The sequence below is a fragment of the Spea bombifrons genome, chromosome 1, assembly GCF_027358695.1.
Source record: "Spea bombifrons isolate aSpeBom1 chromosome 1, aSpeBom1.2.pri, whole genome shotgun sequence".
NCBI lineage: Eukaryota > Metazoa > Chordata > Amphibia > Anura > Pelobatidae > Spea > Spea bombifrons.
In genome coordinates, this window is record NC_071087.1 from 19,884,442 (window position 1) to 19,910,288 (window position 25,847).

General features: G+C 41.6%; 1 protein-coding gene across 4 annotated transcripts in view; it reads left to right on the top strand.

Moving 5' to 3' along the window:
• Positions 1–25,847, top strand: part of TBC1D1 (TBC1 domain family member 1) — a 62,205-nt gene that overhangs the window by 12,140 nt on the left and 24,218 nt on the right. For 2 of the 4 annotated variants that reach the window (XM_053458361.1, XM_053458363.1), the window contains exons 2-13: positions 3,525–4,028; positions 4,411–4,500; positions 8,789–8,893; positions 9,534–9,666; positions 10,884–10,975; positions 12,475–12,585; positions 13,142–13,267; positions 13,678–13,761; positions 15,469–15,746; positions 20,186–20,341; positions 21,415–21,534; positions 21,973–22,112. In XM_053458361.1, the coding sequence (XP_053314336.1) occupies positions 3,525–4,028; positions 4,411–4,500; positions 8,789–8,893; positions 9,534–9,666; positions 10,884–10,975; positions 12,475–12,585; positions 13,142–13,267; positions 13,678–13,761; positions 15,469–15,746; positions 20,186–20,341; positions 21,415–21,534; positions 21,973–22,112 (1,939 nt within the window). The remainder of the gene's footprint in view (positions 1–3,524; positions 4,029–4,410; positions 4,501–8,788; positions 8,894–9,533; positions 9,667–10,883; positions 10,976–12,474; positions 12,586–13,141; positions 13,268–13,677; positions 13,762–15,468; positions 15,747–20,185; positions 20,342–21,414; positions 21,535–21,972; positions 22,113–25,847) is intronic. The other 2 variants (XM_053458364.1, XM_053458365.1) reach the window with 2 other exon arrangements.

Here is a 25,847-nt window from a genome sequence, read left to right on the forward strand (position 1 = left end):
GACCGTTGAGCGAGTAATTGTGCGAAGAGCAAAGAATAATTTTGGCAATCTGTGGGCCTGACCTATGGAAACTTTCAGCAAAATCTTCAAGTTTATACCATAAAAGAGTGAATATTCACAATCCAGTCTTTTAGGTGTCTTCTCCCGCGTTTTCCTCCTTCCTATCTGTTGGGTGGGTGGGGGGTGCTTCGTTCTTATCTACAGGCATCTTTTTGTGATGGGTGACAGAAGCTCCTATCTGTACTCCTCTTCTGTCAGCAGGGTAGTCCTGTCTTAAAGGGACAGGCTAGCCATCTGTTTGTATGTGGGGATTCTGCAGAATCTGCCAAACATGTTTAATGACGGGGTCTGCTTATGGCCCCCGTGTGCAGAAATCACTCGGATTGATTTCAGTCTTCGGCCCCCAGAGGTGGCGGGTGGCTGCAGAGCTCCAGCATCTATCTTCGATACATCTTTTATTTTTCTGTAATATGCAGTCTTCTTTAGTGGGGCTGTCGGGCTCTTTAAACTGACCCTTTTTAAGCTTTTTCTTTCTTTAACCCTTTGACTTTCTGGTTACTTTAACACATCCAAGGAGGTTAAGTATGGGCTTCTAAAAATCATATGGCTTGCTTCCTGCCGTTGGAAATACACCATTTAAACCACAAAAAAAAGTTCTCACCGGGGTAAATATGAATACATCGCCTAATTTTATTAAAGTTAAAAACAACTGTAAACAAAAATAATAATTATATATATATTTCATTATCAATTTTTGTTTTAATTGTAATAGAATTATATGAATGTAAATTTATCATTGCAGAAAAAGCCTCTTATTCTTTGCCTCCCCCCTTCTTCCTTTCATATGGAACCTATCCTAATGACAAGGCAAAGTAATATTTGATTATTGTCATTGTGGGTATTATTTAGCGAGCACACATTGTCTGTAAACAGGGCCTGTTTATTCTGCAAATTCGTCAGTGTGTATAGTGTATGTGAATTGAAGTTGTCTTCCACTTCATACATGCTCTCTGACTCTTCGTATAGGTGTAGTATGCGTGTCAGCTTCACGTGTGCTAGGTGTGTGCAAGCGTCGCCTGAAACCCATGAGCAAGCCATTATCTATTTTAATGTACGAGTTATTTGCACATGACTGCTACCTATAGCTGGGTCTGCTATATGTGGATGGCTTAAATAAAGCCAAATCCTGAGGGCAGCATAAAGCCTGTGGTGTAGCGGATAAGAGCCATGCTTTCGTGGTGTTGGATATTCTTCTAGGAACCCAGAGAAGGACTACATAGACTTCTTAAAATATTGAATAAGTTGTCTTTTTTTTATTTTATATATTTTTTTTTGTTTTCTTTGGATCTGTGTCCCAGCATTTGGAAATCCCAGTTAAAGGTTTAACTCTTATCTTGAAGCCGTACATTGTTGCGATGAGGACTTGGATCATCATTTAACCGTTTCCGCAGATCACTGAAAGGTTTGCGGACCGTTTGTGTACAAACGCTGAACGTATTCAGATTCTGCCCACAACCCAGCCTTTGGCTGCATGATGTCAGCCGTCTGGTATTTTTAAAGCAGGAGTCGCATCAAATGAGAAATCTGCCTACAAATAGCCGGACTTTAACCCAGGGCGCTGCGCCGTGGGAATTCTGTATGTAACTGGCGGTGTCCTGACCACGGAGACCCCTTCTCCCACCCTTCTTTCTGCTGTTCGGAATACTGACTGTTCTTTTATAGATATGTTTCCCATTTTCTTTCAAACCTTGTTTATTGTAGACAAGAATGAATACAGCAACATGTCAAGTAGGAAAATGTAGAACAGTTACAATGAGGAAGGCCAATTTGTATGTCAGCGACACGTATCACCACTTTAATCTGCTAACTAATAGGGTGCATTATTTAGGGCAAAAATAACATTCAAATAAGTAAAATTACTGTTGTAATTTAAAAAAAAAAAGACTCTAACTACGTGTCATCTACAAGGATGTAATTTGATTTTTAGGATGTAGTTACCCCATACACGGGGGTTTGAGTTGTGTCCCACCTCGCGACCCCATACAAAAAGGCTCTCCACCTCCTTGTCTCGCTAGCAACAGATCATGACCCCCAAGATTGGCAATAATCCACGTTCTATGTTTATCACGCCCTGTCACCATTACTTCCGTCATCACTCAGCAGGCATATTGTATGTTGCGTTGATGAAATAAACACAATTGATACAAGGTGACTACTAGAGATCCCAGCTGTGAGTAATATCTGGCGTTGATATAGCTGAGGACCTGGCTCATCAGAACGCTAAATGTTGACCTTGTGTGAAGTATGGGAAGGTGACATTTACTTAAAGGGACAGTATACTTCCCTGATGGCCTCATCAAACAATAATGCATTCAAAGTTTGTTGTGTGCATTTATAATGTCCAGGGCCTGCTTAGTGCTATTCCTGCTGATCAATTTGCAGACCGTGTGTGTGCAAGCTCTTTAATTACTCCTGTCGACTGTATTTTTAGTTCCAGGATACAAACCCGTGAGCCCTAAAGATCTGTTCTGCGTGAACTGCGCCAGTTTTAGTTCTCTAGCCGGTGCGCGGAACAATAACAGGAGATTTCCCTGATGGCTTTTTAGTAGTTTGCTTATCGCTGTGTGTTCTCTCTCTGGAGGGAGGCTGATAATGTAACGAGCATACAGCCGCTGTCATAAAGGCTTTCAGCAGGAGTGCCTCTCTCCTCCTAGTCCTTGTCTGCACATCGGTGAGATGTTTTACCATTCAACAATGGATGGTAGAAAGTCATACCTGTAGGTGGTAACTCCGCCATCACACAAGCCCTAAATCTATATTTACCAACATTAGACACCCCAGGGCTTTTGTTTTATTTGTTGAGAATGTGTCATCGCCCAATATATAGTCTGTGTGGGCAACTAAGATTCATCCGTCCATCGTAAGCTCTCTAAAGGGCTTCATTGGGAGCTTGATGGGTCAAAACTGGAGGCCTCTCCAAACTGTAGCCTCTTAAGAAGACGTGTATTTAACTTGTCCTGTTCGGATGTCTTCTGTGCTGCGTTCTGGGAGACTGTCACGATTCTAGTGTTCAGTTTAAGTGTAGATCACATAAAATGTATTTCTGCTTATTAACATTCCTATTAGAATGTGCACAGAGGAGCAAACCGCTACAAAATCTTTTTAAAAGCCACCACGTGCGTTTGTATTTTACAGTCCTAAGCGGCTTTGTGTTTTTGACCTTGGAGTGATCTCTTAGAAGAGAGCACAAACTCCTTTTAAATGCAATAGTCAGTGTTTTGTGTTTAAGAGTGCTGTCAAAATGGGGTTCTCTTGATTTTTCTTTTTTGTTTAAAAAACACTGCATGAGTTTGCTTTTTGTTTTATATATCTGGGTTCCGTTTTAAGTGTTCCACATTTGGGGTGTCTCAATATGGCAGCGAGCATGTGTTGTTTTTTTTTTTTTTGTGTGGGTTTGTTAATGAAATTAGTATTGTTTTTCAAGAAAAGTAAATCTGCTTGGATTTTGTTTCCTCTTCTTGCAGGTGCCTGAGATAATTGGATCCATTAGACAAGCTGGAAAATTAGCACGCCAAGAGGCTATTCACTCTCACTTTTGTGACTCAGATGACTCCTTTTCTAAAAAGTTTGAGGTCCTCTTCTGTGGCCGAGTGATCGTGGCGCATAAGAATGCTCCGCCTGCCCTCATAGATGAGTGCATTGAGAAGTTCAGCCATGTTAGCTGTACCAGAAAACAAGAACACAATCCTGAGGACTCTAGCTTTGGAACGTCGTTGGGTGGCAAACTAAAGTCTGTCTTCCAGTCAACATTTAATGATGAAGACAAAAACAAACCCATGCGCAAATCTTATTCGCAGCCTGGATTGCGGACTAGTTCTTTTAAGAGGGAGTGGAAGGATGGAAGATGCAGTCTTCCTGGTTCCTTTGAAGAAAACGAGCTTTCTTTCGATCTACAAAATCAGAATGAAGGGAATCGGAATTTTGTGCAACCAACAGATACGGAGGAGAACCAAACTATGCTGTTTACTGTAAGAGTGATTAGTTAGAATTTTGTTGTTTGGCACCAACACTGACCAACTTACATTGAGTAGTTTTATTTACCTGACATGTACATATTGGGGTCGTACCTACACCATTAAAATGTTACAAAATATTAACCCCTTAATGACAGCCCGTACATGTACAGGCTCAAAATGCATTATCAATGGGTTTAGGGACCGCCCATTGTCCTTAAGGGGTTAAAAAGCGTTTGGGGTCAGGACCAATTATTTCAGCAGAAGGAAATGCAAACCGAAATCTAACAATGCCGATCATTCTAGAAATGGATGGTATGCGGCGTATAGTATTTATGTGTATATTGTTTTAGTTGAATGATTTGTAATTTGTGTTTATTGTTTCATTGTGTTTTAGATTGGCCAGTCAGAGGTTTACCTAATCAGCCCAGACACAAAGAAGATTGTGATTGAGAAGAGCTTTAAGGAAATATCATTCTGTTCTCAGGTGAATACACTGCAAATAAATCCAAGTGTTACCGGTACCACGCTTTCTGTTGTAACAACCACCGCACTCTCCTTTTATCTTGTTGCTGATATTTGGCTAATGAATTACGTGACTAAAAGGTAGCGCTGGCAGACACAAATTGTAGAATTCGCATTTTCCCTCTATTTGCCCCAGTTTACTTTCTAGCTTTAGTTGAATTCTTGTTTGCCCCTTTTTACAGTCTTCAGATTCTATTAAAAGTCTGCAGATCTCCATGTTTTCTAAATAAACAAGCCTATGTAATGGTCTCTACAGATTAAAAACAATCAAATGTGGTCCAAGGAAGGGAAAAAAAATATATAATATGATTTAAAAGGCGAGCCTTTATGTATTTCTCGGTCAGCAGTTATTTATACCTTGCAACACATGGTGGTCTGTTTTTGTGTCTTATTGTGAACACTGAACGGAGTCCTCCGGTTCTTTTGTCATCTGCTGGATGAGTCTAGAGCTGAAACAACGAATCGATAAAATCGATAATAATCGATAACGGAAATCATCGATAACGATTTCCGTTATCGATTAATCGAGTGATCAATTCGTTGTTGGAGCACTCGGCTCCTTTTACTTACCTCCGCGAGCGTTCCCCGCTTCTGCTACACGCTCTGCAGTCTCCGCCTTCTTTTAGCTACGTGACGGATGTGACGCGTTCCGGAGGTAAGTATTCTTCATGTCTATGTGCACGGATCGCACAGAGCCACTCGCACAGAGCGAATCGCTCTGTGCGAATGGAGCCACTCGCACAGAGCGGTTCGCACTGTGCGAGTGGCTCCACTCGCACAGAGCGGTTCGCTCTGTGCGAGTGGCTCCATTCGCACAGAGCGGTTCGCTCTGTGCGAGTGGCTCCATTCGCACAGAGCGGTTCGCTCTGTGCGAGTGGCTCCATTCGCACAGAGCGGTTCGCTCTGTGCGAGTGGCTCCATTCGCACAGAGCGGTTCGCTCTGTGCGAGTGGCTCCATTCGCACAGAGCGGTTCGCTCTGTGCGAGTGGCTCCATTCGCACAGAGCGGTTCGCTCTGTGCGAGTGGCTCCATTCGCACAGAGCGGTTCGCTCTGTGCGAGTGGCTCCATTCGCACAGAGCGGTTCGCTCTGTGCGAGTGGCTCCATTCGCACAGAGCGGTTCGCTCTGTGCGAGTGGCTCCATTCGCACAGAGCGGTTCGTGAGTGTGGGTGCAGGGCAGAGTGGGGGTGGGGGTGCAGGGCAGAGTGGGGGTGGGGGTGCAGGGCAGAGTGGGGGTGGGGGGTGCAGGGCAGGAGACTGGGTGCAGGGCAGAGTGGGGGTGGGGATGCAGGGTGTGAGTGTGGGTGCAGAGCAGAGTGGGAGACTGGGTGCAGGGCAGAGTGGGGGTGGGGATGCAGGGCAGGGTGTGAGTGTGGGTGCAGGGCAGAGTGGGTGCAGGGCAGAGTGTGAGTGTGGGGGCAGGGCAGAATGTGGGGGCAGGGCTGGGTGCAGGGCAGAGTTAGAGACTGGGTGCAGGGGCACAGTGCAAAGTGCTGGGTGCAAAGTGCCAGTGCTGGGTGCAAAGTGCCAGGGCTGGGTGCAAAGTGCTGGGTGCAAAGTGCCAGGGCTGGGTGCAAAGTGCAAAGTGCTGGTGCAAAGTGCTGAATGCTGGGTGCAAAGTGCTGGATGCAAAGTGCCAGGGCTGGGGCAAAGTGCTGGGTGCAAAGTGCTGGGTGCAAAGTGCCAGGGCTGGGTGCAAAGTGCTGGGTGCAAAGTGCTGGGTGCAAAGTGCTGGGTGCAAAGTGCAAAGTGCTGGGGCAAAGTTTCTTGAACAGTAATAGTCCACCTCTTTTCAGAATGTTTGGGGTTATTTTGTTTCATAAATATTGTGTTTGGGTTCTTGTACTTTGAAAATATTGTTTTTTATTACATCATAACAAAATAAGAATGTTAATGTAAATTTTAAGTTGTTTTTTAACATCCAGTTCATTAAATTCTTTTAAATAAACGAAAAATTTGCATATTGTTTTTTTTTATCCGATTAATCGATTAATCGAAAAAATAATCGGCCGATTAATCGATTATTAAAATAATCGTTAGTTGCAGCCCTAGATGAGTCTATGCACTCTTGAAGGAATTTTGTCTCTCGCTGTGGTTAGCTGGAGGCCCAGAGCCTTAGGAACGTAACCCTGATATCCAGGCTGATAACATCACTGACTTGGTTTCTGACCCATTCTTGCTGCTTTTTGAGACCTTTTAGCCGATTGCAAGACAGGTTTGTATTTAATTTCTGTTAAGACTCCACAGTCTGGCCGTAGTCATGCCTGGGTGCGTCTAGTGAAATTGAACCCAATTATCAATTACGTTTTGGCTTATTGGTTGACTTGGTAACTAAGGGGCAATTATGGAATCATCAAAGCTGCATTTTGTGCTTAATCTGGTTATCTTTGTCAAATGTTCTCGATCATCAAACTAATTTTTAATGTTGGTGTCAAATATGCCAAAATCCCGAATGGGCAAATATGTAGAAGAAATCAGGAATGGGCAAATACTTGATCACAGCATGGGGGGGGGCTTGGGGGCACATGCCGTGCCCTTTTTATTTGCAATTGCATTAACCAGATGGCTCCTTTTTTAACCAGGCTCATAAAAACATCTATTGCATTAATATCCCTGCATGATGATAACCTCCATTCTCCACGTGGAGCCACTAATGAGATTGGGTGCTAGGAGGATTAAAATTACCACAAAAACGTCAATTGCATAGTAAGAACCCTTGAAATATATGATAATGCTCTTGATGCATGAAGCACGTCAGGTGACAATGTTTCCAGTCATGGGATTACCACTACTACCGTATTTGCTCGATTATAAGACGACCCTGATTATAAGACGACCCCCCAAAATCTGAATATTAACTTAGGAAAAAAAGAAAAAGCCTGAATATAAGACGACCCCAAAGGAAAAAAGTTTTAGCAGTAAATGTTAATTCATGTAAACTATTTTTTTTTAATAAAAGCTATGATTGAGAAAAAGATTTTTTTTTTGTTTTTATTTCTTGTATTTTCCAACCTGTCCCCCAGTTACGCACATCTGCCCCCAGGCTTGCCACTCCAATATGGCACTGTGGCCCATGATATGCCTTTTAACCCTCTATATGCCACTGTGCCCCATGGTATGCCTTTTGACCCCCTATGTGCCACTCTGCCTCCAGAAATGCCTTATACCCCTATATCCCATTCTGGCATTTAGGGGGTTAAAATGCATATTATGGGGCAGAGTGGCATATAGGGAGGGATAAGGCATTTCAGGAGGCAGAGTGGCATTAAGGGAGTTAAAAGGCATTGTATAGATCACTCTGCCTCCAGAAATGCCTTATACCCCTATATGCCACTCTGGCATTTAGGGGGTTAAAAGGCATATTATGGGGCAGAGTGCCATATAGGGAGGTATAAGGCATTTCAGGAGGCAGAGTGCTCTATTAAATGCCCCCTTAACGCCACTCCGGAAATGCCCTATGCCCCCATTTAACACTCACACCCTATACCCCCATTTAACTAACACTCTCTCTCCCCCCTCTCTCCCCTGTGCTTCCAGCCGGGGCAGCGGGTTGACGTCGCCTTCCGCTGCAGCCGGAAGGAGGTGGAGTTGGCAGCGGGGGTTTGTATGCGTCCGTCGCGTATACTTTCCCCGGCTGTCAGAGATCAGAGTTCCCCGCACCGGTGCGGGGAGCTCTGATCTCTGACAGTCGGGGAAGGTCTACGCGACGGACGCAGGCAACCCCCGCTGCTAGCCACACCTCCTTCCGGCTGCAGCGGACGTTGTCTACACGGATCGCGTAGAAGTCAACCCGCTGCCCCGGCAACACAGCAGGAAGCACCGGTAAGTGTGTGTATGATTGGGGGAACAGGAGGATCCAGGTCCCCTGCAGCGGTGCGGGGGATCTGGATCTTAGTCTCCTTATCAGACCTCTATTTGAGGTCTGATTAGAAGACGACCCCGATTAGAAGACGAGGGGTATTTTTCAGAGCATTTGCTCTGAAAAAAACCTCTTCTTATATTCGAGCAAATACGGTAATTTTATTTATTTTTTTTTAAATTCTATCGCGGCCATTATAGTTCTGCGTTGGATCTCGTTTTCTGGTCCTTTGTGGAGAATTGAAGAGTTTAGTTTTTCCTCCTCTTGCGTTTCACAGGGAGTAGCCGTACGTGGTGTGTTTTGTGAGCAGTGTGGCTACTGCTGTATGCGGCCGCATGGTCACCCTTGTTTGTAACAAATAGAATAACAAGAAACTTCTTTTTGTTATTAGGGAATCCAGCATGTGGATCACTTCGGGTTTATCTGCAGGGAGCCGTTACACAATGGAGGATGTCACTTTGTTTGCTATGTATTTCAGTGCACACACGGGGCGTTGGTAAGAATTTACTGTTTATTTCTTCTTTCTGTTGGGATTCTATTAAAAGCTTGACTTAAAACAGTGTGTTAAAGCACCATTAGTGGGGAGAGGACAAAAGTGACTTCATCCTTAAGTGAATGGGGCTTGTTTTTCATAGACTACTAAAATATCAAAGATATTGCAACACTTTGCATTAAATGTATATCTAAAATAGTGCAACAAATATCTCAAACCACAAAATGGTTTTATTCCCTTTAAAAGGAAAAACATACCCAAGCAAGTATGTTTGAAGGGTCCCTCCAGCACCCCAGACAGCCTTTTCAGACAAAACAAATGTATATTAAAAAATGTCTCACATTTGGTGCCACAGATTGTCGCTCATTTCTATGCCACCGTCCTCTCTGCTAAACTGCCAGGTTATGATGTCATACCACAGGGCCCTGTCTGATGTGCAGTGCATATACCGCATGTTATAGAGGTAATGTTGTAAAGGCACTGCCTCCATAGATTACATTTGTTACATGGGACATTCTAGTTTTGATCTCCCCGTCCAGCGGCTAGAAGCTGATAGGAGGCCTCGGGTTTTGTGACAGCGCTTTCCCCGTTTATGTCTAGTCTGTCCAGACCCGGATGCCCTGCTGATTGTTCTCTCTTCTAGGTGGATGAGATAATGCTGACTCTGAAGCAGGCTTTCAGCGTAGCTGCCACGCAGCAGAGCTCCAAGGCTCTCGCCCAGCTATGTGACGAGTGTCCAATGCAATACATGCACAAGCTGTGTGAGAGAATAGAAGGTACTTGTATAGGAATACAGCCGGATGGGCGTTCAGTGGGAGGAAGCTTCTGGGATGATTAGAATCCAGCAGCCTACATTTTAGGGAAAAGAAAAAATGTCGGTGCGCTAAGCTAGTCTCAGGCTCAAATAATACAAATGTGTAATTCAAGGCCTACCAAACAGGTGTAAGCATGCTGCAAGAAACAGTGTATTGGCTGTACAATGTATAGAAAAAACAAAAACTGTCTGCGCTTCTTACCCTAATAAAGTTGGCAACAAATACCGTACTTACCGGCGTATTACACGCACCGGCGTATAACACGCACCCTCGCCGGAACCGGAAGTGCGGGAGACACGGCTGCAGATCGTGCAGCACAGAAAGTTATCGGCGTATAACACGCAGGTAGGGTTTAAACTTATTTTTTTAGATATAAAAGTGCGTGTTATACGCCGATAAATACGGTATATAAACATAATATAAATGAGAGGTTTTGGTTATATGAATTGGCCAAAGCATAATTAAGCTCACCCGCCACGTCAAGGCACACTCTCAATAGGGTGAGAACCTACTCTCACCTCCTACATAGTGGGCACACAAAGCAGTTTATACTGCTACCAAAACCTTATTAATGTGTTGGGGGAGGTGCAATTAAGTAGGTTCTCACCCTATTGAGAGTGTGCCTTGACGTGGCAGGTGAGCTTTGGCCATTTCATATAACCAAAACCTCTCATTAGCCTACATTTTAGTACAGCTCATTTTGGTAAAGATGATACTTTTTTTTATTGGCTGGTATAATAGCAAGTATTCAGCGCTACCAGACCTCTTCTTCAGGCCTTGGTACTATTGAGAGTTTTTAATCTATAAATAAGCAAGAGCTCGCTGAATACCATTCTTACAACCTAGCTAAGGCATACATATTGGGGATTCCGTTGCACTACATGGCCACACGTTGCTTAGCTGGCCACTTTGTCCAGATACCTAATTTTCCATGGCTTTATTGCCTACCAGGGAGTTGAACGCGTGAGCATGCTTTGCATTTTAACACGTGGTACAGTTCTATACTCCTTTTTCAGTCATTCATTTCTTGGCATTTCCAAAAAGTATTTTTTGTACAACTTTTAGTTTTTCCCCTCGCCCTGAATTTGTACGGGTTACATAAACCCTTGTATAAATATGGCTTTAAGAACGCAGTGTTACATTGTAATGACTGTCCTCTTCCCCTGCTATTTTTCTAGGACTTCCACCATCAAAGGCAAAACTTGAATTGCAAAAGCACCTCTCAACACTAAATAACCAGGAGCAGGCGTCCGTGTTTGAAGAAATACAGGTGAGCCTGGTACTGGAGAAGAAAATGTGTGGGCAACAATGAGAAATGTCATTATGTGTTTTAGTTGATACCTGTGTCTTTTTTGTTTGGGATTGACGTCCCTTTTTAAAAAAAAAAAAAATAAATAAAATAAAATTTCTGATTTCATTGTGCAGTTTTTAATTATTTTAAGGAGTAAATGTATGCTCATAGCGATAGAAGTTCATTATTTTTATATTTTGTATATCGGAAGGTAAAATGTATGTTCTCTAGATAATTATATATATATATATATATATATATATATATATATATATATATATATATATATATATATATATATATATATATATATATATATATATATATATATATATATATATATATATATATATATATATATAAGCACTGCAGTAAGGGCCGCCTGCCTGTAAGATACAGTTAACATACAACGAGCGGTTAACATGATTATCTGATGGGTTCCCGTGGCAGCCAGACTTGGACTCATGGACTTTGCGTTTGAAGTTCCACTTTCATTTAGCAAATCGCACTTTTGGATCAGTTTAAAAGCTTTTGAACAGTAAGGGCTAAGTTTACACCTAGCTGGTTTGTGCGGATTCTGTGGCTCGATCCAGAGAAGCCATCAAGTGATTTTAAGCAGGTATCGCTTATCTTACAGTTCCTTGGTCAACTCCATCAAAGTTTATACTTACAGTTTAAGTGCTAAATGAATGTTTAGATGTGTGTAGATGTATGCGTATTAGTACCATGTGACTAGGAATAATGGGAGTTTGTAACACTTAACCCTTTGGCTACTCTACAAATCTAGTTGGGCTTTGTTTTTAAAGGTGCCAGTTTGTATAAATCATTGAACTCCGACCCCCTCTTTAAATGTTCTTGTTCTTATTTGTATGCAAGCCTAAGAAGTTGACTTGTTTTTAGGCCAGATTTCTCATATGCAGTAATATTTATGTCGGTCTCGGGGCTCATTAGGAGATCCACTACATACTGAGAAACTGCCATTCAAAGGGCGGTTGGGTATGAAAATGTTCTGCATCCGCACATGTACATGCCAGCTCTGTTTTTGTGGGTTGTTTTGTTTTGTTTTTTTTAGTGGAAAATCCATCAAAAGGCCCTGAAAGGGTCCTTAAGTACATAATAATATTAATAATAATATATTATGCTAGAGATTCTGGTTTCTATGTGAAACTTCAAACAAAGCAGATAAACACAAGGCTAGCGTAGAAAGTTGAAATTGAAAATGCTTGAGATTGGAGCATTACTGAACACGATGTGAAACACAGATGCAGCCACCAACGGCTCTGTCACTGAAACGCTGCTCACCGTTATGAAAAACTAAAAGTATTTTGCACCCTACCAGCTACACCCCCCCCCAAGGCTCTGTCCCTTTACAGTGAACGGGGGTGTGGGGGACGTTTACACTGAATACATATCTGCAGTGCCAGCATACAGTATTACTATCAATAGCAATAAGACTATTTCCTTTTTCATTTTTTAAGAAAATTCGACCCAGGTCTGAGCAGTGTGAAAATGAACTGATCGTCTCCAGATTAAGGTGTCTGTATGAAGAGAAGCAGAAGGACCATACTCATAATACTGACCAAAAGCAGGTAATTTTACTCGCACACCTGTGTCTCCAACATTAATAAAAGTGATGCACAAAAGGTAAAGGCAGCCTCTTTCCTGATTGGGACCTAGACTAATTAAATAAATATATCTATATCATATCTATCTCTGTATAAATGATAAATTGAGTTTTAGAAATTAGCAGAGGTGACTTACCTGCAACCAACATTTATCTGGGTTCATAGTTTTAAGCTGGCTTGCCATCCTTTAAATGTATAATTTATTTATTACTTTAGAAAGATCGATTTACATTAAACCACAGAAGGACTACTGTATGTTTTTGTAAGTTGTATTTGGACATGTTGCTTAATGTAACAGTCAGGGATGGGAACCAACAAGCTATGTGGTCCCATAGACAGTGGTTCTACATTATAATGAGGTGTCTGGGGCCAGAATCAGTTAAAGGGGACCCCATCAAAAGGTGTAGGGGAAGGTTAAGATGCAGAATCCCGATCAAATTTTTTTTATATCTATTTATTTTTTAAAGCACATTTTAGTCTCGCGTTATTTTACTGTCTGTTTTTGTGCTTTTGTGATCAGGTTTCTCAAGTGACAGAAAACTCACTGAATGAGCTGCAGACCAGCGCCCCTCGATTCAGACTAGATATGTTGAAGAGTAAAGCCAAGAAATCATTAGCAGAATCTTTAGAAAATATTTTGTCAAGGGTAAGTGGATTAATCTCTGTTCACGCTGGGATTCACTCTTTAACGATATCATGTATTGTTTATATAAAGTGTATTCATTAGGAAACTGTTACAATAAGCACGTCATTGGTATTGATCATTTGGGTCCGTAGATGTAGCCTTGCCACCACCTGCAAATGTGAACGGGTATCTCCTGTTACTCAGGGGTTTATTTTAAATTGGGGCTTTTCGCATCTTGCCCTGCATCGAGGGATCCTGTTCATAAAAACGGACATGGAGATTTTATTTTACATTTGACTTAAACAGAACTTTAAAGCGAAAAAGAGGCGTCAGATAAGGAAGAAAAGGCTGAGGTTCCATAGAATGAAGGAAAAATGAAGTTTTTAGCTAGTAATAAATGCTTTTCATTTTTTATTTATTCTTAAATACAGGGTGGCAAGAGTCGAAGCCAGCAGGACTCCTCTGGAAGCACCGATGAGAGCTTGCAATGCACTCCATTGGATTACAGCAGTAAGGTATATTTGCTAAAGAAAGCCATCTTAGAGCAGAATTACATTAATATGTGAAAACTGAGTTACAGCACAGGACTAGTATTGATGGAGACAAAGTATTGTGAATAAAGAAATATACAAATTTGCTAATTGTTTAAAATCGTGTTTCTGTACAGTTTGTGCATAGTTAGGCCTGGAAATATTTGGACGCTGACACAATTTTCATAATTTTGGCTCTGCGCGCCACCACAAGAAGTGAATTGAAATGAAACATGGAGATGCAATTGAAGTGTAGACTTTCAGCTTTAATTCAATGGATTGGTTTCATCTTTCCAAAGAATATTGTTCCAGAACTGGGCTGATTTGATTTTGGCAGTCTAATCTGGCCTTTCTATTGTTGAGGCTTATGAATGATTTGCACCTTTTGGTGAACCTTCTGTATTTGCTCTCTTGAAGTCTTCTCTTTATGGTAAATTGGACGATGATATATCTATCTCCTGGAGAGTGTTTCTCACTTTGCTGGATGTTTCACCTGTCCATAAAATCGCTTTTGAGTCGATTGTCCGATTTTACTTTTGGTCTCTTGAAAACGAGGGGGCTACGTATTAGAGCTGTTAATCCTAAACCCTCAATCTAAAGCAGAGACTGCACTTATTATTATTTTTTGATGGCCCCAAAACCAGGGGTTAAATAGGAGGAGGTTTAATTGCACCTCCCCAACACATTAATAAGGTTTTGGTAGCAGTATAAACTGCTTTGTGTGCCCACTATGGAGGAGGTGAGAGTAGGTTCTCACCCTATTGAGAGTGTGCCTTGATGTGGCGGGTGAGCTTAATTATGCTTTGGCCAATTCATATAACCAAAACCTCTCATTTATATTATGTTTATATATTTGTTGCCAACTTTTATTAGGGTGAGAAGTGCAGACGGTTTTTGTTTTTGTATACATTGTACAGCCAGCACACTGTATTTGCAGAAAGCTCACGCTGTTTGGTAAGCCACCAACATTTTTTCTTTTTCCTTATTTTATGATGTGCCTGGCACATTCATTGACCACAAGGGGTTAACAGTAACTTACTGAACTGAATTTATTTTGGTTAACGGCCAAATAACAAAACTTTTGCCAGTGTCCAAATATTTCCGGACCTAACTGTAGCTCTGTCTCTCAAGGCATTATTGAACCTTCCATCCATATATGACCTTTTTGGTGAATTTGATTGCTTCTTGCTAAAAGAACTATGATTTTATTAAGGCAGGGAGGTTGTTCCAAACATCTTGGAAGTGCACCTAGAAGAATCGATGCTGTTTTGAAGGCAGAGGGTGCAAACCCCAAATATTGCATTTTGTTAAATGATAAACTATTGACATGTCTAATTTTTTTTTTTTTTTTTTTTTTTTAAGTATTCTTTTATATAATCCATCATTCCACTTTTGTCTTTGTAGGATTACAAATTATTTTGGAACCGTTTCACTTTTTTGACAGTTTTTTTTTTTTTTATAATTTAACACCTAGGGGACCATTATATATAAACAATACAGTACTGGGAAATAAAACTGTTACACAAGAGGAACTTTTTAATCATAATTAAAGGTTCCCTGTGAAAAGATATTTTGCTTTAGATAGAAAAATGCTTTTCCTTTTGCCATCTAAAATCTTGTTTATACCGCAGCACTTACTTTGAAGAATACCAGATCATTTTAATTAGTTTCACGCGTCTTTCTGCACTCTAGGAGCCTTCATTATGTGATACGGAGCCGGAAGCCCCTCCTGAAACTCCTCTGAAGGCTCACGGATCCATGGGAGATTTACCAAAGACCCCGGAGAGCTTTCCCTGTGAGCATCCTGAAGAATTATCTCATCACGGATTTCGTCGCCGTGCGAACACTTTGAGTCATTTTCCTTTCACAGCCCACGAATTTCAAGAGCCCGTCCAGAAATCCCCATCTGTTCATCAGAGAAAGCTTATACGACATCACTCGGTGAGCACGGAGACGCCACACAAAAGAAAGTAAGTACCAATTTTTTATGTGATTAGAGATCTCCGAAATAGAATTAAAGTGTTACGGTTCTTTTAAAGCATTGTCCCCTCTTAGGCGGTATTACAGCTGTAAACCCAAATAATTACAGCCTGCTATAACCCTCATAAATCTATGCAAAGCCTATGGATTCTCTCGCTGGAAAACCCGAATGACTGGTAACTGTCGGGCAGATCTTTCATCCTGTTTTGGTAGATCATTCGCAGATAACACCAGTTAAATAGATCAGAGAATCTCGTTTCCATCAATTTGCAGGCAGCACTTTGTGACGCTGCACAAAGGGTCCTGATGCTAAATTCCTGGGATCATATCTTGTTAGCATCGTACAAGAGTTTAAGGACTCTTAAGACCAACTAATATTGGTTTGTGGAATGATTGAATTTGATGGCCTTTTTTTTATTTGCAATCTTATATATGGTCCATTATTATATGCTACCTTCTGTCACTTTCATGCAGAGATATCTGAAGATATCTACTTTGTGCATACATTTTTAATATATATATATATATATATATATATATATATATATCTAGTTTTTCGTGTTTGCTGAAACTTACATACCTTTTTGAGAAAATTGTTTTCTGTGAGTAGTTTCCTTCCATCCATACCATTAGTTTGTATATATGTATATAATATATAGGTGTGTTTGTATACACGTACTGTATATATTGAGCACGTCTGGGTATTTTATTTTCTCCACCTTGCACGGACCCCCCCCGCTCGCTTTAATGTTGGGGGAAATGCGTCAGCTGCTGTCTAATCCATCGTACCGTAATGTCGGCTGCTGCTGATTTTTGTTTTTATACCAATGGATATGTTTGCTTAGGATTTGGATATGATTTAAACTCAAGAATAATGTAAGGGCTGCTTGGGAAATCTTATGATATAGACTCTAAAGGTATAAGCTTCTTTTAATTTGAAGTTACTTGTATGAATGTTCGTGTTTTTGTTGTTGGTATATGTATTGTAACAGTAATGGGCAGCATCGCATGGACTGCATTATTATACCTGTCCATCCTCCTGTATATCATTAAATATTCTAATGATTTACTGTATTTGCTCGATTATAAGACGACCCCCCAAATCTGAATATTAATTTAGGAAAAAAAGGAAAAACCTGAATATAAGACGACCCTATAGGAAAAAATGTTAATTCATGTAAACTATTTTTTTTTTAATAAAAGCTATAATTGAGAAAAAATATTTTGTTTTTATTTCCTTTTATTTTCCAACCTGCCCCCCCCCAGTTATGCACATCTGCTCCAGAAATGCCTTATACCCCCATATGCCACTGTGCCCCATGATATGCCTTTTGACCCCCTATGTGCCACTCTGCCTCCAGAAATGCCTTATACCTTATACTCTGGCATTTAGGGGCTTAAAAGGCATATTATGGGGCAGGGTGGCATATAGGGAGGAATAAGGCATTTCTGGAGGCAGAGTGGCATTAAGGGGGTTAAAAGGCATTTCATAGAGCACTCTGCCTACAGAAATGCCTTATGCCCCCTATTTAACACTCCCTCCCCCTCCAAACTTACCGGTGCTTCTGACTCCCTGGTCATGTAGCCAGGGCAGCGTGTAGACGTCTACGCAACTCGCAGTGTGGGGAACTCTCCTTGCTGACAGCCGGGGAAGGTATGCGCGATGAACGCAGACAACCCCGCTGCTAACCGCACTTCCTTCCGGCCGCAGCGGAAGTTGCCTACGTGAATTGCGTCAGAAATTGAGTCAGAAACACCAGTAACTTCTGGAGGGGGGGGCTAAATGGGTGGGCATAAGACAGGAGGATCCAGGTCCCCTGCAGCGCTGCGGGGGATCTGGATCTTAGTCTCATAGTCAGGCCTATTTGAGGTCTGATTATAAGAAAACCCTGATTATAAGACGAGGGGTATGAAAAAAACCTAGTTTTATAATCCAGCAAATACGGTAATAAAAAATCCTTATATTCTGTAGCATTTTTTGTTAATTCTATCTGCCCAGGCATTATAGATCTATCCTTACCCAGACAGTCCGTTTCTTTCTTTGCTGTGGAATCGAAGTCTCAGACTTTATTTGGAAGAATAGACTGTCCCTTTTTAATATAAAGGAATTAAACCAGATCGGTCTTCTGCCCCGAACAGCCTTGGCAAAGCATAGTGCATAATAATGTACTTGGTAACTACTCTAATATACGCTTCCCATCTTAAACGCTGCCGCCTTGGAACCTACACCCGCTTTCCTTGCCGCGACTCCCACCGCATACACCGGGCCTGACCTGAGAGGAGTATCTGCGCATGCGCGCTTCCGAACAGGAAAAAATGCTTTGCCAAGGAACTGAGTAGCATGAAGAAGACCATATGTACATGATTCATGCGTGTGGGTGAAATAAGGAAAAATGTGCTGCTTTGCTATCAGACGCACATGATACCTTGAATACACGTTTTTAATGTAGCCAAAAACATACACAATGCGTGGACAGGTATACTTGTCGCCTTGCTTGTTGTCCTTTTTATCTTTACACATTGTGGTTTGGTGCATCTGTCAGCCTGTTGTAGGCGTGAGAGAGAATTATAATAATGTATTTAGGTTAGACAAAGCGAGTGCTTCTTCTGACAGGTTTTGCGGTAAAACAGATGGACATAATATGTGTGTATTTTGCGTGTAATGCTCATTAAGCACTACATGTAAAGAGCCCCCTTAACATCTGTAGATGTAATATAGAAGTATGGTCCGAGGTGCTTGTACTCGGGCCTTTCCACATAACTCCAATGGATTGCCCTGGCGCCGGATTGCCCCGGTAGCGTCTGTAATAAAACCGCTTTCTTTATGAAGCGCTATGGATTTCAGTCCTGCAGTGGGATGTGTGTGTGTGTGTGTGTGTTTATACAATATCCTGTGCGTTAGGAACAGTCTATCACATAATGATGTCCTTGTATATCTGTATGTATACTTTGGGACTTGCTGTATGGTCCCACCCTGAGACTTTTCAAATATTAACCCTTTAATTAAAGCCTGTTCTGGAGATTCTATGTGTAGTACTCACCAAATGTGTTACCAAAATGAGTCTAACCCCAGCGATCATGGAAAACCTGCATTCAAGCAGGGAAATCAACCATAATATACCGGGGTAAAGACACCAACTGGAAGCCCTATATCCCCACAGCAGTGGAGAATAGGAAGGAGTCGGGTTCATAGTGTGTGGCCCTGAGAATCTGCCCCTTTTTCCTGAGACTGGGGCTACAGCCATGAGTATTCACTCCTATAACAATAAAGAGAAATCCATGCATAGGGTATGATGACTTGAACATTTTGGGTTATAATCAGGTTTCTGAGTGAAAATTTTGTAACAACTTAGAATATTTTACCTCTTGCCGTCTGTTTTTTCCACCAGACGTCATCGCGGTAAAACCTGTTTGCATTTGATGTTGACATTAAGGGGCACATGAACGAGGCCTGGAAAGTCCATCCCTGCTTGCGTTGACCGTGCGGTGCGAGAAACCCGTCGCGTGTTTGTTTTTAAAGGGCAGCGTTGTGCTCGTACACGCCCTGTGTTTTTAATAGCATACAATAGCTATCTGCATATTTTCGGTGACATTTCGTGCCTCAGTTCTGCTTGGCCTAATATAAAGAAACGGAATAATAAGTCTAATGGGAGAAAAAAAGACACGGCTAATTATTCTATAGAAATGTATGAGATGCAGTTTTGCAAAGTGTAGTCTCGCTCCAGGTGTTGTAGCGGATGACCTCCTGTATGTATTATCTGCATTATTCTATGTACATAGAATTTGTTTTCTGAATCCACCTTATTTTTCACAGTTTTTGAGAGGCAGCGTTCTCGCATAACTAAATTCATTCATTTAAACCATATCAAGCTTGTGCTTTTTTGTTGGGCAATAATTCTCTTGAAGATATTTCGATTAAGCCTTAACGTTCTGGAAGCAGAGGCAGCCTGTGGCAGGAACAGAATTGGACTTCGTGCCCTGAATTTGTCTCTTCTCTTCACCCCGGACTGCCTGCACTAATCAGGAAAGGGAAAATAAAATACCCTTTCCGATGGCATATCCCCCCCCCCCCCCACACACACACACACGCACGTATTACTTATCCAATAGAGTCCAATAAACACAATTGCATCAAAATTTGAGATGTTTATGTAGGGTGAACCATCTGACCCTGTAAGCACTCTACAAGCAGCAAAAAAAATAAACTGGTCTTGTTGGGTTTGAATGCTTTTTATTAATCTATCAGACGCATAATGTGTTGCGTTTATTAGACGGGGCTGTAACATCACAGACTTGCGAATTGATCCCTCCAGCCAGGCATGCCTGTGTTTCTTAGCATACTTCAGTGAGCTTTATCTCTGCTTTCTATCTTTCTCTCCCGCTCTCCACACCCTCTACTCCTCCCTGTTCGGGATTCCGGCGTTTGTAGCTCCAGCATACCTGTGAGTGAGCCCGAGAGCAATTCTTCACAATCTGAGGAGTATGTTCCCACTCGACTTGTCGCTTCTGCTTCTTCCCCTTTATTTTTTAAGAAATTAAGGCATAATTCTGGCGGAGAGACGAGCGGCCCTGGTACACAAAAAAGGTGAGCCTTTCCAGTGTGATGGTTTTATATACCCTGAGATATTGCGTTGGGCAGTTGTTTTAAGATATCTGGACCATAACGGAGTGGTGTGTGTGTGTGTGTTTTTGTTTTTCTTCTCATGGCTCTATGTCTGCTAGTAAAAATTGGTGTGACAGAGTAGGCACTGTGTCTTCTTTATCAGCTCTTCTAGTCTGCACATATGCTTTCAGATGTTGGTACACTCAGAGGCCCTTATTAATCTTAATCCATACTTGGTTTAAAGTAGATCTGTCATCAATTTGTGGATTACCAGGTATGCTAAAGGGTTAAATATGGTGGGGTCATTTTAATTTGATGGTTAAAACATACGTACATCGACAAACACCATTCACTAGTCATGTCATTTCAACATTAATGTCCTTTTAATATATACTTTGACATGCTGAGTAAATCAATGTGTATAGATATGTAGATAATCCACACTTTGTGATAAAAGTTCCCAAATATATGAATGCTGGGCTAACCGTGTGTAACGCTATCATCTTGTTTCAAACACACCCGAGTTCCCAGTAAAGGGCTAATTCACGTTTACGCATTAAGCCACATGTCCTGTCACCTTACATTGTCATTTGGGGCAGTTAAAGGATTTGTGTGCTTGCTTTTTTTGTTTGTTTAGTATAGTTGTTGCCCCCCCCCCGAATTATGCATTATACAGGGCCACCATTGACCCCAAAAGAGCTTCTATTCGAGAAGGACTTTAAATTTCTTGTACGTCTCTGCTCTATGCTTTATCAACTCTGTCTACATTTTCACATTGTTTGGGAGCGGTAGGAGTGCAGAGCCCTGTTTGGTAATTCATACAAAGGCTATGAATGTTGTATTTAATGCTTCTTTTTGCTATGACTATAAGGTACTCCTTGCCATTGTGAATGAAGTAATAAGCGTGCAGAACTAAGGAGTCGCTGGGTGTCTGTTTTTTGCCCACATCCGCATATTTCTTCAGACTTTAATTTAATCTTTGTTTTTCTATCTTTTTTTCTCTCTCTGCATAATGATCCTCCTCCTGTTTTCTTTCAATCTTGCCTATCGCTCAGCCTCTTCTATCGTTCTTCTCTGCGCAAGAAACTCCACTCTTCTTCCTCCGTGCCAAACTTTCTAAAATTTCTGGCTCCTGTAGCTGAAAACAGCACGTCTGACTTTAACATCAACAAAAGGTAGGTGTGTGAGCCGGTTAAAGCTCTCCATACAGCGTGTCCTCCTTCAGGACATTTATCGCTTTAACTTGGTTTGGTTGTGGGGTCTGGCGTGACGGACCATTCCCGCAGTTACCAGTCTTTGTATGCGGAGGCACATTGTGGACTAAGGACATTCTGTAATTAATTGCAAAGCATCTTGGGAGTCTTATTCCAAAAATCTGTTGGTAAAGCTGTTGCTTAGGTCTGCGCATCCTACAATGTGTTCTGTTGCTGGCTGATTGATGGAAGTTGTCGGCCAAATACGAGAATCTTCTGTGGCCCCCTCTTCTTGTGGTGCGTCGATGTCTTATGTGGCCGCAGGTAGTAATGTGTTCATTTTTCTTCCGCGTAGGTTAATTTAATTACAAATTGTGCCTATTGTTCAGATAAGTCTAACCACGCGTCTCTTTGTTTCAGTGACTTTGAATGTGAAACCAACCACAGTGAAGTTGGATATGAAACTCCTGTAAAAACGCGGCGGCATTCATGGCGCCAACAGATTTTCCTTCGCGTAGCAACTCCCCAGAAGGGATGTGATTCTCCCAACAGGTTTGAAGGTAAGAAGCCTTGTCATATATATATATATATATATATATATATATATATATATATATATATATATATATATATATATATATATATATATATATATATATATATATATATATATATATATATATATATATATATATATATATATATATATGTATATATGTATATATATATGTATATATGTGTGTGTGTATATATATATGTATGTATATATGTGTGTATATATACATACATACATACATACATACATACATACATACATACAGTGTGGCCAATGGCTGGAATATATCACATATATAGCAGAAAAAAAACAAAAAATCTATTCCAGAATAGAATAGAGAGGCAGATAATATGACCTATGAATATGGGCCTCTCTAAATAACATCATTATTTTGTAGTTATAAATCCAATCCTATAGCATTTTAAAATAAAACATTAAAAAAAACCAATGTGTTTTGCCATTATTTATTCTGGTTTGGTTTTCCCCCATGTATAGCTTTCTCTGGGCTATCCCTACCTACAACATGCTCGAATTACACTTTGAGCCCTGTTTAAGTTTAGCAGTCATAATAAATACTCCGCAACCTGTCATCAAGAACTCGCTCTTACCGTCCCCTCAGCACTTATTGTTCTTGTCTAAACTAGGTGCACAACACCAAACCACATAGACAAACAGCCACACAAAGCTACACCTAAACCATTTGCAGCTCTTTCCTGCCTACATGCTCTCTCCCACAAGGCTGACACTTGAAAGAAAGGGTCACATCATGATGCCGCCATTCTTTTTACCTGCTCCTCTGCTGATATAGGGGCTCTAGTTCCCCGTGGGCCACCTGCACCGTGAGAGCTTGTAATACCTCTGCTTCACTGACGTTTCTTTCATTTACAGCCAGTGGAAGTGGAATTATATATTATAGTTAGTGAGAAATTTACAGTAAAATAGAAACCGTTATTCCTGGTGCATAAAACCCTTTTTTGGCCAGAGCTTTTTTTATTTTGTTTTGGCAGTTTTAGTATCCATTTGTTCCTCGCTTCTTCAAGTTTAGTGTACCCACATAAACTTACCGTATTTGCTCGATTATAAGACGAGGTTTTTTTCAGAGCAAATGCTCTGAAAAATACCCCTCGTCTTATAATCGGGGTCGTCTTCTAATCAGACCTCAAAGATCCAGATCCCCCGCACCGCTGCAGGGGACCTGGATCCTCCTGTCGTCGCCCCCCCCCCCACACACACACACACTTACCGGTGCTCCCGGAGGTGAAGTTGGCAGCGGGGGTTTGTATGCGTCCGTCGCAAATACCTTCCCCGACTGTCAGAGATCAGAGTTCCAGAGTTCCTGATCTCTGACAGCCGGGGAAGGTATTTGCGACGGACGCATACAAACCCCCGCTGCCAACTCCACCTCCTTCCGGCTGCCGCGGAATGAGACGTCAACCCGCTGCCCCGGCAATACAGCAGGAAATTGGAAGCACCGGTAAGTAAGTAAGTGTGTGTGTGTGTGTGTGTGTAGGGCATTTCTGGAATGCCTTACACCCCTATATGCCACTCTGGCACTTAGGGGGTTAAAAGGCATATTATGGGGCAGAGTGGCATATAGGGAGGTATAAGGCATTTCAGGAGGCAGAGTGGCGTTAAGGGGGCATTTAATAGTGCACTCTGCCTCCTGAAATGCCTTATACCTCCCTATATGCCACTCTGCCCCATAATATGCCTTTTAACCCCCTAAATGCCAGAGTGGCATATAGGGAGGTATAAGGCATTTCTGGAGGCAGAGTGCTCTATATAATACCTTTTAACTCCCTTAATGCCACTCTGCCTCCTGGAATGCCTTATACCTCCCTATATGCCACTCTGCCCCATAATATGCATTTTAACCCCCTAAATGCCAGAATGGGATATAGGGGTATAAGGCATTTCTGGAGGCAGAGTGGCACATAGGGGGTCAAAAGGCATACCATGGGGCACAGTGGCATATAGAGGGTTAAAAGGCATATCATGGGCCACAGTGTCATATTGGTGTGGCAAGCCTGGGGGCAGATGTGCGTAACTGGGGGACAGGTTGGAAAATACAAGAAATAAAAACAAAAAAAAAATATTTTTCTCAATCATAGCTTTTATTAAAAAAAATAGTTTACATGAATTAACATTTACTGGTAAAACTTTTTTTCATTTAGGGTCGTCTTATATTCAGGCTTTTTCTTTTTTTCCTAAGTTAATATTCAGATTTTGGGGGGTCGTCTTATAATCAGGGTCGTCTTATAATCGAGCAAATACGGTATATAGTTTTTTTGTTTTTTTTGAAGGACAGCTAGGTCTTTCTCCTTTCTTCCACTCTCCATTTTTCGCAATTTTAATTAGGATTTCTTCCACAAATTGGGTCTCGGTGGGGGGAAAAAAGCATGGTAAACGTCTGTTGAGCAGAATACCCCATATGTATTCATATGTATGTGTGTGTGTGTGTGTATATGTGTGTATATGTATGTGTATATATATACACACGATTTATGTGTGTGTTTTGAACTTTAAATTGAGGACAAGAAAGTGTGTTTTTTTTTTTTTGTTTTTTTTTTTTAATACTTTTTGACTCGTCATCCCTTTAGAAGTATTTAAAGACCTCAGGAATCTTAGAACTAGATGGGGTACTCCTTATGTCATGGTGACATCACTGGAATCTTTAAAAGAAAAGCTGATAGGATGAATCACCACTGCAGCTGATCCAATTGACCGATAAGCAAGTCTCCTGTGATGAGCTTTGAGAGCTCATCAGAGGGTCTGGCTTGGCTAGACCCTCTGGGAACTTATTTTATTTTTGTTACATTTGTCCTGATTTGCAAACCACGTTGTTGCTAAGCAGTCTCCACTGGCGGACATATTTGAGACATTCTCCGTAGCGATGCTAGCTCATGCTGACAGAGGAGATCTCGGGCTGCTGGATGAAAGTCTGATCTCCTATCTACCAGTGGGGAAACCATGTTGAGGTGAGCCTGGATGTGCGACCCTCAGTTGTATATGATGTGATAGGTGGAGTAAAGATGTTCAGAAGCTTAAGAGACACAATCTGTTTAGCACACTTCTGGATTTCCTACCATCAGAAGAACGTGCATGGTATTTAAATAAAAGTAAGCATGTAAGGCTAATCATTGACTCCTGGAGATGTTGCTTCCAATACAATTCCCATCAACCGGGTTTGAAGGTACATACAACGCTAATGGTACTTGACATATAATAATGAAAGTAGTTCTACCCCCCCAACCCCCACACCACTGCCACTTGGCACATTACCCTATCTGCACATTTTGTTTCTGCAAGGAAGCAAAGCTTTATGCCTCTGCACCTGCCTTCCAACACCCTTCGCCAGCCGAGGGATAAACCTGCTTCTGTGAAAACCGTATTTCTTCATTCAGTGTAGCATGTATGTATATGTTTGAGTGCTAAGAGCTTTACAGTGTAGAGTATCACAAGTGCTGACAAATAAGTAACATGGTCTACAGATGGTATGAATACATTGGGGAAAGGGGGCTCCTTGCTCCGTGGAGTGTACGGTTTAAGAAGTATCATAAGGAGTGGGCAGACGTACCGATGCAATCATGGGGTGGAAGCTCAGTTTGGAGTTACGGGAGTTGAGCCCTCGCTGGTAGTCGGCGTTCACTATACGTTCTTGCAAGTGTCTGATGTTTGGCCCCCAAAGGACGCTGTCTTCTTCAATTAAAACAGGCGGAGGAGGAAGAAAATGTGACCT